This window comes from Hylaeus volcanicus, chromosome 3, assembly GCF_026283585.1.
Source record: "Hylaeus volcanicus isolate JK05 chromosome 3, UHH_iyHylVolc1.0_haploid, whole genome shotgun sequence".
Taxonomy (NCBI): Eukaryota; Metazoa; Arthropoda; class Insecta; order Hymenoptera; family Colletidae; genus Hylaeus; species Hylaeus volcanicus.
Genome location: NC_071978.1, coordinates 26,607,140 through 26,620,710, shown reverse-complemented (window position 1 = coordinate 26,620,710; position 13,571 = coordinate 26,607,140). Strand labels below are relative to the sequence as shown.

Below are 13,571 nucleotides of genomic sequence, written 5' to 3'. Positions count from 1 at the left end.
AAGACGCGTGCCCCGCGTTGGAAGCTACGATCATCCCCCCTGATACGGCCGATTTCGAATACAAATTCGTCCATATGTAACTTCGAGAAACGGTTATTGGCCCAACTAAAGGTTATTAGGTCCGAGGTAAGTGGATCCTCCTCCTCGGTGACCAGGCACCTCACGTACCGTCGTGAATTCGGCGTCCCAGATGCAGACACTTTTAGTTTTATTTATATAGTGAACTGCCCGTGCCCGACGGGAGCACAAGCGATGGCTCGTGCCACCTTTTCTAACGGTCCTTTCGGGAAATCGTTTGTCTAGGGAAATGATTCCGCTGGATTTTCACTCGATTGAAATATTAAGTAGAGACGTAAACTTGACATTAGAAATTAGACGAGAAGAAACATTCTTTTTCTTTTTAAAAAAAAAAAAAGGGGGGAGCGTATATCAAACCAGTTGAAAGCTACCATTAAACCAAGCCAAAAGCTTGAAGCAATCGATAAGAAGACCGTCCCCATGAGAAGGGTAAAGTAAACTGCGAGATATCTCTTTCAATAACAACTCGATAATGCCTCCATTCGTAACTTAAGAAGATTTAACGAGTTGCGCGGACCAAGGTGGCCCCGGTCCCGGAGATTTATACGAAGGGACAAGCGAGAGAGCCGAGAAGAGGGCGCGAGGGGTTTCTGGTTTCCTCGCGGGGTACCCGGCACGATGGCTGCCGTGGAACAGCGGTACATTATTTCTTGATGTCAAATAAAGCAATTAGCATGTGCCCTGACCAGGGTCCACGGGTTCTAACCCGAGTAATCTCACCGGGGTCCCCGGCGTGTGCGACATCTTCATCAGAGACGGACCCTCCCACCCCTTTCTCCGTTGCTTTCTATCCTCCCACCAACCACCCCTCCTGCCGCCCTTCGTTGGACGATACTCTGCTCGCGTGACTATCCTGCACCCCCAGAGACGAGAGACTGAACGCCCTAGGAACAAGGGAACGAGCGAGACACCGACTCTCTCCGAAGTGGAATTGGAGTAGAGAAAGGCGAGGACGGTTTCGGGGTTGGAAACGGCGAAAAGGCGACGCGTCCAGCCGGTGCAGCCGCTTCCAAGGGAAATTTCACAAAGGCTGACCCGTTGCTAATGAATGTTATATAACCCTTTTAATGCTTTAAGCCTCTTAGATTTTTCAGAGAGCCCTCCACACGCCTCCTACGGCCTCCTCTCCTACCCCGGAGGACTCTTTCCTCTCGCGGTGCACCAGAAGTGGCTTGCCAACGCCAGAGGAGAAAAAGAACGAGCGAACGAGCGACGGGGGTCGTGCCTCAGGGGTAGGTAATTATGTGGCGGACGTAAATTAAGCTTGTTTAGATTGGGATTTTTATTAAGGTCCTTTATGAAAGAGTGCCGCCACTAAATGGCGCCCCGAACACTTTATCCCTCGGTATTCCTTTAAAGCAGCGGTTCTTAACCGCTTTTTTACGTCCCCTCTTGACGGTCTAGTGCAACGAGAACCCTTTCCCGGCGTGACTTTTCGCAATATTACTCGAGTCAATATTTTCCCATCAGTCTGTGAAATGATTTTATTATTTTTGGTTTCGACAAACATATCGTTTTTGTTTATTAGGCAGCGTTTAGAAATTATTATTGTCATCGTTCGAAGGGAAAAATAGAGATTACATCACGGTTAAGAGTATTGGAATTGGCATTTTGAATTTTCCTCTGGCTATCCCTAAGAAATCGTAACCAACGATCAGGAACTACGTATATAAAGGCGAAGCAGGATGTACGCTCCGGAGGTGTACGGAAGAAATAACTAAGGGTTAGTTTAATGGTGCTTTAGGAGTCGAAGGTTTTAACGTTTCCGTTGTCCCCCATTTACGGAGGGTAAGAAGGGACTACAGTGGGTCGAACACATAATGATAAATACAATTTGTTGTTACAATATATTGCACGAAATAGAATCTAGTTAATCGACATAGTACCATTCATATTAAATTAAATTCAATAATTAAATTTCTCATTCACACAAAATGTATTCACAGTCAGTTCTATAAATATCTCCCGTGTTTATCAAAGAAGCTTGTCCAAATTAAACGACAGGTTTGATGAAATGCTCCGAATCCTGGTTTCGTTCATTGTATATATATATATATATTAAACGCTAGATTCTTCTCGCGTTAATACCTGTTGACCCTTAACGAGGAGCCATTGCAGCCCGGTAAACAACTAACCGGCTTCACGGCAAGGTTTGCCCGGCGAACTTCGGAACAGCAGTTCTCAGGTACAAACTGTTCGCTATATATTGGAAATACGCATGCCTTCGGAGCGGGCGGATGCAGAACGAAGTTCTCGGGTAGAAGTTTAATTTAACTGGGCTGGCAGCCGGGCGTAAACGCTGAATGATTTGTTGCAAATCGCGAACGCTTCGGCGCACTTTTGCACACGGAATCGGGAAACGGTATCTTACCCGTCGCGTTGAGTTCAAGTCGACGCGACAATGTGTATCCAAGCGTTTTTAGAACTAATTGCCACTGTACGTTTCGAGTGGATAATACGAAAGGTGATTGCTAAGAGGAACGTCATCCATTCCATTGACAAAGTTTTATATGTACAGTATTGAGCAAATACTCTTGATACTTTCATTCGTTATTGCTCGTTTATTATTAGATTGAACAATCTGTGTTTTGGAGTAAACGATCGCACGTGTTATTCTTGAATGATTCTGCGTATTCTTCTAGAATATTATTTTTAGTTATCTGTCATAAAAACAGTAACCGTTTATCTCACTGGGCGTCAGGTCATTTCAAACTGGATCGAGTAACCTACAGCAAGCATATCGCCAGACTTTCGCGAAATAATCAATAACAATTAACGTCGCGGCCGTTGCCGTGGATTCCGCGGAGCGTCGCCGACGTTCGTCGTGGAGTATCGAAAATCGAGATTCGAGTCGATTTTCTCGGATAGCTTTCGTTGAAGCGAGGTCGGGTGTATGCTCGCTCGTTCTCTCGATTAGGCTTTGCCGTCATTAAAAGTTTATAAAGAAGCAAAGCTACCAGTCGGGGCACGCCGACGCGAGGAGGAACGAAGACGGCTAAAGGGGGTGTTCCAGGAGCAAGAGGGCGTGGTAGGAGTGAACCAGACGACGTTGGAGGGACAAGGAAGGAAAGAGATTCCGAGCTAGTTTTCTCATGTGCAATGCATAATGAGGAAAGGCAGACGGCGCATAAAGGGCCTACAAATGAGGCTCTGGGTTATACGCACACGTTCCTGGGTGGATGCGCGTAACAAACGCACACTAAGGTTAACACCTACACGGACGAGGGCGTGAACGACTTTATCTAACCCCCCATGCCACGATGGCTACAGCGTTACCGACTTCTAAACGCGCAGCGATGTTAAAAACTTTCCCCTCTGATTTTAGTTATGCCCGCCAACTTTCGAAACGATGGACCCATAAAGTTCTCTGTTAATCTCATGCTTACGCGGCGTTTGTATTGTATCGCGCGCGAACTCGTGCCTCTGCTGCTTGGAAGACGCGAGTGTTGTGCATGGGGAGGTATTAGTAACTGAATTGGTATTTTTAAGCTCGCGGTAGGGCTTCGAATTAGTTCGAGAATGAATAATTAGAGAATAATTTCTTTCCTAAAAGATATAATAAAATTCACGCGCTACAGTTATTTATGGACTGAACTATCCCTGATTGATTTTATACATCCGATAAAAGTACCAAATTATGAAAGTAACCTAGCCAACGACTTCTTCGAATCACCCTGTGCACAGCCGATTCCGTTCCCTATAATTTGAGATACAATGTACGTACTTCAACATTTTGCACAAGTTCAGCTAGATTTCAATAGCCATTCACAATATGGGTCGCGGAGCAATTATGGCTCTATCAATGGATTTTGACTCGTGGAAGCGTTGTTGATTGCTCGAACCAGACCGACGAAGTAACGGCGAGCAAAAGTGCCAGCACGCGACGAGCGAGGCATGTTGCATGAAAACCGATTAAAGGTGTTGGATCGATCTTCCCTAGTAACTGACTCGCCATACTTGCTGACGAAAGGTGCAAATCGTTGATCCGGTTGGTAACCATGCGCGACTCTCATGACGTTGGAGGTATAAATACGTAGGAAAAAATTGCAATGGTTTACCACTAGAACTACCAAGTAATCAATTTAACTTATTTTGAAACTCGTTTTAAAATATCCAATGCTTTTGTCACATAAATTGTGGTGACAGTTATTGAAACAGAAAATTAAATATACCGATGAAAGGTATGCATGAATTGAAATATGATTTACTAGAAGTAGGTATGCATTGATTTTGGTAGTTTTATTGTTAAACCATCGAATGGTTTCTGAGTGATTAGGTGAGCAACCGGATGATAGAATTAAAGAGTGATGTTGTGACAACTTGAACATTAGTATTGTAATAATTACTCACGATTACATACTGGCAGGTGAGTGGTGTATTTTCTCTTACCTTGTTCATGATTTGGCGGGGATAGTCCCGCCTTGCGAGGGTCGACTCTGCAACAGAAAGAAAGTTACATTAGTCCCTGCTCTTAATTTCACTATATTTTGAAAATGTAAAGTGGATAAAACATCGTGACACTTCATGTACCAAACTACGATGTTTTTAATATTCTCGAACTTCCAAATAAGAACGATAAAATTGCCAGATTTCTCCACGAATTTCCACCCCTTTAGAATAATTTTCCCCAAACTACCTGAACTCTATATAAAACCCAAGCAAAATGTTTTCCATCCACGAGAAAGAAATAGTTCTCTCACTGAATCTAATTTTCAAATTTTCTCCAGCACTTCATAACATTACTAATGCACACAGAGTTACTCGATCGTGCACCCAGTCCCGCATCTTCTACCACCCCCAATCCTCGCCCCTGAACGGGGTACCACCGAATTCCCGTAATCTAATGAATGGCCTAACCCCAATATCCTCTCGGTTCAGCCTCACCGCCACCTACCCTCTATGTACTCGAGCTGTATGTACCATGCATGTAAATACGTTCACGGACCAAAGATTCGAGCGATATCGGCGTGACTGTGTGCTGCGAATTCTTTAAAGCTCGCCGACCCTCCAGTCACGATTAATTATTTCCACGTTATCGCGATGCTCTCCCCTTTCGATTTCACCGTGACGATCGAACTGGATCAGCGAATCATTGTGGTTAACGGTTTGTAACGCAATGGCTAACTCGAGTAAAGTAAACATGTCACGCTCGAGGCAAGGCTGCCGTAGCCGGTCTTCCTCGTGGAAGGACAAGGAAGCGCAAACGTGTTTATTTTCGGAGAATAATAAAAAGGATCGTCCAGCGGCCGTGACGCCAGGTCGATCGTACCAAAGTTGGGAATAATGTTTCGGACACGACGCTCGTCTGGCTTTGCCCCGTCGCTACACCCACCTACGACCCACCCCGTTCCTCCCTCCGATCTCCGACCAGCCTACCCTTATACGCGTGTCCGCCGCAGATTCAGACTCCTAATTAAGACGAGGGTGCGAGAGGGGTTTCAGGGGTTTCTCCCGGGTTCACCCCCGTAGGGAGGTGGGAGGATGTGGGCGAGGGTAGCAGGAGGGTATCCACGAGGTAAGGGGCACCCGTACCGCGCCGGAGGGGTAAGCCAAGGCAAAGGGGGTAAGGAATATTGATCACGGGACCACCAACGCCAGCGAGGCAGGGACTGCCCGTACTCTCCGTCTCTATCACGCCAAAACTCCCTTCTCTCACCCTCTGCCTAGTCTTCTATCGTCTTGCCTCGCGTAAGTGTGTCCCGCGCTATCCCACGTAACCGTCGCCCGTCTTTCGCCCGTTGCTCTCGGCGTGTGCAACCGGCGCGGACCAAGCCAGGCCAGACTAAACCACCAAACGCCAGATGCGTGAAATCAGTCGGTTAGAGGCTGCCCCGCAGCCTTTGCGAATTATTGACGCTGAAACCGCGACCGCGGAACAGATGATGCTGCCGAGGCTGTTCCGAGACCGTGAGCCTGAGGGACGAGCCGCAGGACGATGGCCAGAAGTATAACGAACGCGAGCAGGGTGTTGCGACACCGTGCTCGCCTGACGTCTCAAGGTGTCGACGTAATTATTTCACGTCGACTTTGTAACTGATTGGTTCGGGGTTTCTCTTACCACGGCGCTGGACCATTGCTGTGGGGCTCGACGAAGTCTTGGGAGAAGGGTAGAAGGTTCTGTACAAGATATATATCAATATGTGGGAGCCACATTAGTGGCCGAATAGGAACAGAAAAATGGTGGAAGAGGTATATATTAACTTTTTGATCTACTTGACTGTGTCTTATAAGTATTTGTGTACCCCGTGAATCACAAAAGTAGATGGTTTGATAAGCAGTCGTCAAACAGATAGTTTTTTATTCTACAATAATTCTATGCAATAACAACTAATTTAGCCTTCTTCTGTTATCCCCCAATTTTTCGAACATTTATCCCTCCACCCTTGAATGAAATAGATCCTGAAACTCTCCAGTAACGACTGTTACAGGTGAAGTCAGCCCTGCTCCCGCGCAAGGGTTTCGTGCGATGTCGAGGAAAGGAACAGGACTGTCGGACGAAACTTCTACGCCCCAAAATCAGGGGTTTGGCCTGACGAACTTTGACGCACACGCTCGACCGAACAGATCTACACCGTAGACGTGTGCAGCGTTCTCACGAGTTCTCGAGAGATCTTCCAGAATGGCAAGAAGGAGGAACGACTTGGCTCGTTCCCGAGGCTACGACAGGAAGAACGGTACGACGAGACTAGCTCGAGTTTACACGACGTACCGACTCCTCTTTTCTGTCCGTCGCTCCGCCTTAATTAAATCTCTCGACCCTTCCCGAACGACTCGCGGCTCTAGCGGAGAACTAGAAGTAGAATGGCCCGCCCTTGTCGTTTCTTTGCTCCACTCGCTGTCGTAACGCGTCTGGATTACGAGATTTTTCACGCTAATTGCCGTGTCTGTTCGCACGAACAGCGGTGACGTCGTCTGGGTTCTTGGAACTAGAGCCTTGGTGGGATTGACGGTTTGGGAAATAAAATTTTCCAACATAAAGTTGTCGGTATCCATACTGAGATAATGGGTACGAATATATATGGGACTGATTTTGTATACCCTCTCGAAACCACGCAAGTCTAATCCGATGCACTTTCTCCTGCCATCTGGAGTACTCAACCTATCAAGTACCCTGTTTGAGCTACCCACTTTGCGCATGGAATTTGATCCACGTGACCCCAACACGAAAACGTACAATCATCCCCGCCCAGAAGACCACCAAACGACAATCATTATACATGAAAAGTTCAAACGGAACGGTCCTCCCGCGAATAATGGACGGTCTATCACGGAGAGCGTCTTTTCTCGGTCGTCCTCTTCGCAGATTCAATACGCCACCATTTTCATGGCTCTAGGTGCCGTTATTCGGTCCGGTAACGAACGTCAAGGGCGACCTCGACGAGGCCGGAAGAGATCTCATTGTCCAGAAGCGGAGGCCACGATAGGAGGGTTGCACACTGCCGGCAACCAGCCAACTCAAACTTTGATATGGTTTCCTAAATAACCAAGGCGACCGATACCGCAGCACGATAGCCCCCCTGCCACCTCCCCCCACACCTCCCCTTCAGGCTTCCCCTACCCACGAGGTCTGCATCCACTCCGATCTATGGCGGGTCCAAGGCGGGTATCGTAACTACTGTCGAAGCATATTGAAACCCTCACACCATCGATGACCTAACTCGACGTCTCCCTTTCCACATCTGCGCCAGGAAAACGGTACACGTCGGTGCCCTTCGTGCAAAACCTTCGCCACTGAGTGCGTTTGTCGTTTCAACGAGAGAAGGTTGCCCGCATGCAGCGTGGTCGATCGAACGTTATAGCTTCACGCTAACGCGGACCGGTGTTTCGGCAATTTGAAAATGGAGTGACAGGCAATCTCTACGGAGAGCTGAGAAGAGGAGAAACGGGGGGGGGGGGGGGCTAAGGCACGCGTAATGACCACTGATTTATCCGCGAATTTGGAAATAAAGTTTGCAGGGGTAATCGCACGCGGAGACCCAGGTGCGTTGCAGTTGGACACCTGAGATAAAAATTCGGAGGCGAAAAAGTTGCACCGTTTACAAAATCTTGACCAATAACAACACAGGTTCTAACAAGAACTATTTTATTACACCACCTAGCTACCACCCTACTGAAACAAAACAAATTTTACTGGACAAGATCGAACAAGTTTTTCCTAGTCGATGATTAGGAGTTCGGTTACCTTTAGAACAGAGGTGCACGATAACGATCGAGAACGAATCCACGCGTACGGGGCTTAGGCTATCCTTCCTCGGGTAACGGTTGAGCTGTATCTGGAGGTTAACTGTTTGTCCGCTAATTAGAAGCTAACAGCAGAACTAAAGTTCCGAACTTTAAAGTTTCTTGCTTCTGCAGGAGCCTCCTCTCGCCCAGCCGGTACCCTCTTCTCGGGGGCGGTGCAGACACCCCAGAGGCGAACGCCCTATCGTCTTTCCACTCTTCTTCCCTTTCACTCCTTCATCCTACGACCGGCTAGCGTTAATTACTAATTAATTGTTTCGCATGTTTGAGTTTTAAATGGATAAGTTAAACAGCGCATAAGAGCCCTGGACGTGGAGAACGCCGGGTTCTACAATCCCCCTTTCGTTTAGTCTCTTCGTCCATCGTTCGGTATCCGTTGCCTCGCCATCTTTTTCGCTCCTCCCCTTTCGTCCCGTTCCTGTTCCCTTTGCGTACGATTACCGTGCAAACGGTGTACTGTCGGTTAACGAAGTTAGGATGACCGTGTGAGAGAGCGCTGGGGAACCGCGCTCGTTCGTTTATTCGTTTTTCACCTCGTCATCAAAACGCTGCATCCCTCGAGTGCGCGCGTTACATTACATTACTCGTAGGCGTGAAACTTTGATACGCTGGATGGATGAAAAGTAAATGGAGTATGCGGCCGGCGGCCAGAAGATCTCTGATATATGATTTATGTTCGATTCGTGCCGGTGGAAAATTATTCCACGCCTCTGGGACTTCGATCGTGGAAATTGCGCGAACTGGATAGTTTAGTTTTGATATTCGAAAGAATTTCTATATTTAGTACGGAAAAATTGGTGCGTGCGGTGACTCTCCTAGATGTTTAAGTGGTTGGCGACTGTTTTGAAATTTTCAAGATCTTCCTAAATTATTTTTCTTTTAATAAGCATGGATAATGCTTATCACTACTGTCAATTTATAAATGTTCCCACTCTGTCTCGTATCATCTTCAACCTGATCACTTCTGATTATTTTTTATCCGCTACTCTGACTGTTATTCATTCCCTGAACCAGACTTTACAGTTAAAAATGTACTCTTGAAGCCTGGTAAATTTTTTCCAACTAAACGAACAACTAAGTTTTTCCCCCGACAAACATAATTCCAGTAGCATATAAATTTTTATTTCATTCCTACGAAAATTGTATCCAACGCACCGGAGATCTTTACCTATGCAAATTGATGTTTCGTATTATTCTCACCTTCCTCCGAATTCCCAATCTCGCAGGGTGGAAATCCCCGATGACTCGACCGCGTCGCGAGTCTACAAATCGTTTTACCTCAATCTTGCGACAAGGGAGCGAAACGGGGGGAGTGAGGGGTAATCGGCGGGGTAATCGGCGTTCAAATAAAAAGGCGTAATGCCAGATAAAACATCCCATTTGTCTAACGACGATATTCTTTCCTCCGTTCTGTGTGCCCTTCTCTCTTCGCCGACAACGGAGGATGGGGGATGAATCGGGGTGGTAATCATCTTAAACACCATTGTCACAGACACCTCGTGTAGGCTGCCACTCGGTGCCACCTGATTCTTCCGTAATTGAGATGGATCGATAAGGACAGCCCCGTCGCGAAAAAAGAAAGCGAGCGGAGTCGAGGGCGCTGCTTTTTTAATTCGATGAGCTAATGTACCGACAGTTACACTAATGGCGTCCCTGGGGGTGTTGGTCCCACGGTACCCCTGATTCTCCCCATGCAAATTCTGAATTCGTGAATCGATGGAGTGCTTTGTATGCTATAATGGTCTTCGGATGATATGAATTTTAAATTTGATTATGAATTAATTGTGTGAGTGATTGAAGGGGGAGGATAGAAGAATTATTTGGTGGACCACTTATGAGACTCGCTTGATTGAAATTTTCCAAGGACATGTGTCATTGAATATCATGGGTATATATAGCTGGTTGAAAGTTGGAGAAGTGGCTGAGACAATTATCAATTAACACAAATGAAAGTATCGAGCCTAGTTGATCCTCTGTCAAGAAAACATCAACAGAGATTGAACCCTGATGGCGAAGGACCAGGGACTCCAAACCGAGCAGTCGATTTCGAGGCCACATTTAAATCGAATGATAGAGGCAGCATCGGGAGTAAATAATGAAGCGGGAATAGACTGCGGAGGCGCAGAGCCAGAATAAATCTGGAATAATCGGAAAACGGGTCGTCGAAATCGAGGTCTGTTATTGACTGGCGTGCAGGAGTTTAGCAGGGGTGGAAAAAGAGGAAGCGAAGGAGAGGGTGTCGGAGCAGAAAGGTGGAAAACAAGAGTGTGGGACGAATCGGTGTCTTAACCGGTCGACGGGGGGCGACAATTATTTACCAGGGCGTCTAGTACGACGTTCTAGCGCAACGCTACCGTTGCGTCGACGACGAGAGAGGCGAGAGTCCGCGGCTGTTAATTGCTGGCTGTCAGGGCCACGCAGTGACACGGACCGCCGTTACGGAGGGACTCCCTCGTCGAAGGCACGCGTTTACCGAACCCCTCCTTTCTGGAGAGGAAACGCACGAAACGACCAACGCCGGACTTCGATCCTTCCCTCGAGTGTCTAACCTGTTACGACCTTCAGACGACGATTCCTCATCCGATTACTCGCTTCTCTTGCAGCCATATTCATTGGCAGGAACACAGGGCTGAGAAAAGTAACGAATTGATTCGAAGACCTTAAACAATAATCTGGAAGCCCACAACCTAACCTTCCAATCTCTTTGTTCCAAGGTGTTTGAATTCCCATCGAAGACAAGCAAAGTATCCGGCATTGAGAAAACTATCCTTTTATTCATCATCCATCACGTTGATTACCACATCTCCGAAAAACAAAAAGCCGCGAACCCTTCGACTCCTCTTCAACCAGGTTGGGAATGGCGACGAGGCGTGCGACTCCCGCGCAGGACGTAATTCGAACGTTGACAGGTATTTATCCTGCGCGGCAGGAAGCGGCGCTGTGTGGGCGGTCGAGTGAAGGTAGGAAAGGAGGAGCGGAGAAGTAGCGTGACGACGTTAAGAGCATTAAAGAGACGTTTTCCGCCCGACACTTAGGTTTTCGTTCCCGCGCCCACTCCATAGATTCCCGGCCTATCGGCTTAGCGCTTGGCGGGCGGTCCTGTGCCATCCCTGGCTTCCTTCAACGCTGTCTACCAGGTTCTGAGAGACGCCAGCCAACCGGAGGACGGTTTGTTGGTGCTGTTACCGTTGCCATTTCTCTCTAGGAAATATTTTCCTAAGCGTAAGAACTTAAGTACTCGGGCGCATACGGAGCTCCAGCTCATTAAAGAGTCTTCTTTGCTGGAGCAACAGCCTCGAGGTGGAACTAAGTGAAACTTGAAGTCTCGGTGACATCGAGGTACCGGTGTTGCGATTGAATCGTTCGTTGGTCGATGGGGAAGGATATTCTTTTGTATCGGGAATGATAGAGGTGTCTTAGTATTCCATATTCAAGTTTCGTTCAAGTATAGCGTTTCGAAGTCAGCAGTCTTCGAAGAGGGTGGCAGAACGCAGCGCTCGGCAGTGGCGAATTAGCAGCTAAGAGGAAATTATGGAAATAGATATAAATCGAGAAGAGTGCAGACAGCGTCCTCGCGGTTAGGCGAACCCAACCAATTCCTGAAGGGCGCCGTGAGTCGGTGCACCATGGAGGTTGGTCCGCCTTTAAAATAATGGAGCTTAAGTAGCCAATTTGAAATGTAAAGATCCATCAACATAAATTAAATATGGCGCGCAGACGTTAAAGGATTGCTGTTCCCTCATTGACGATCGCTTTTGCGAGACGAGAAATTAAATTTTGACAAAATTCCTGCGCGAGTCGTCTCGTAACATCGCGAGTAAAGTGGAATTAAATAAACCCTTTACTTTTGGCTACACTCAAACATATAAATTTGTATCGTTTAGAATACGGCTTCGAGTACACTTGTGTGTTTCACTTTGATAACCAAACAGCCACAAAATATATAAATACTCCCTTGTAAGTTAAGAAGTGTTCCGCGACTAAAAAATCTCAGAAAATGGCTATTCCATGACGAAGCAACGTAGCCACCTGTCGCCGGCGTTTCAACGCATTTCTTCAGAGGCTCTTCATTGCTCCATTAAAAAATCATCTTCCAGCCCCCGTAACAAAGTGGATTCCGTATTTAATCGCCCTCGAAAGAGAGAGCGATATCCTCGGGGGTCAAGTGCCGGTTGGGCGCGGTCGATTTGTCGGTAATTTTGTTCGTTTTTTCGTTTTTTTGTGTGTTCCCAGCGATCCGTGGGGATCTCCCCATTGGCGGGAATTGGCGCGGAACGATCAGAAAGCGAAGAACGCGCCTCGACGGGGGGTGGAAGCCTGCTTGGCTGGTAAGCTCGCGTCATGTGCAGCGGACGCGACGCGCGAATTAACAACTCACGCGTCATATCGCGCATTATTATCCGATACGTCGAGTTATATATCACGTAGCACACGTATATCGAACATCCACGCCCGCAACAGTCAGAAACGAACGAACGCGAAACGTTTACGCCTCAGCGTTTACGCGGAAAACGCGTCGACATCGTGCTTAACGAAGTCCCTTCGAAGAAGGGTATGGGGACTATCAGTTCCAGACGAAAGCCAAGACACCGTTTCGACGTGCTCAGTCTCGTGTGTCGCGAGTCGTTAATATGCCGGGTGATATTTCTTCTTCGACGACTGCCATCGAACGTACTTCGACGTATTTGCGAGCGGATCTTCTAGGGGAGGGCGGTACACGCAAACGGCTGAGTCAGTCTTCTGGAAAACTTCCAGGGTGATTGATATTTGCGTACCGTAATCTACACCGTACGCTTTCGTCGTTAATTCTAAATTTGTTGATTAAGTTTTGAGTCTGAGTTTTTCTTTGCAAGTTTACAGCAATTTTGTCACGATATTGATTCTGCAATCCTATTCCAGGTGACTTCGACCACCCCTAACATCACCCTATTGCCCAGAGCGCGAACAATCTAGGTGCGATTTAATCGAATCTCCACGATATCCTGCCGCAGTCTATAAAACATAATTAACGCTCGCCGAAGTAACAGTATTTCTTCGAATATTGATCGTCCGAATCGTCGAAACGAGAGGGAAAAGCGTAGCCGCGTCCCGCGGAGCGGGAGGTTAGCGTTTCGGCCGAAACTGCACGCGTTGAAAAGGGTTGATTAGGGATTCGGCGTGTTGGGGTCGAACACGTCGGGTATGTTGAAAGGATGTTGGACCGTGCTTGTAGGCATCCGGCGGTTCGAGGGCCCCAGGTTCGGGGCAAATGG

General features: G+C 47.4%; 1 protein-coding gene across 4 annotated transcripts in view; it reads right to left on the bottom strand.

Annotated features, from left to right (window-relative positions):
* LOC128873113 (mucin-2) overlaps nt 1-13,571 on the bottom strand; it is a 289,775-nt gene that overhangs the window by 63,037 nt on the left and 213,167 nt on the right. For all 4 annotated transcript variants that reach the window (XM_054116419.1, XM_054116420.1, XM_054116421.1 and 1 more), the window contains exon 4: nt 4,468-4,514. In XM_054116419.1, the coding sequence (XP_053972394.1) occupies nt 4,468-4,514 (47 nt within the window). The remainder of the gene's footprint in view (nt 1-4,467; nt 4,515-13,571) is intronic.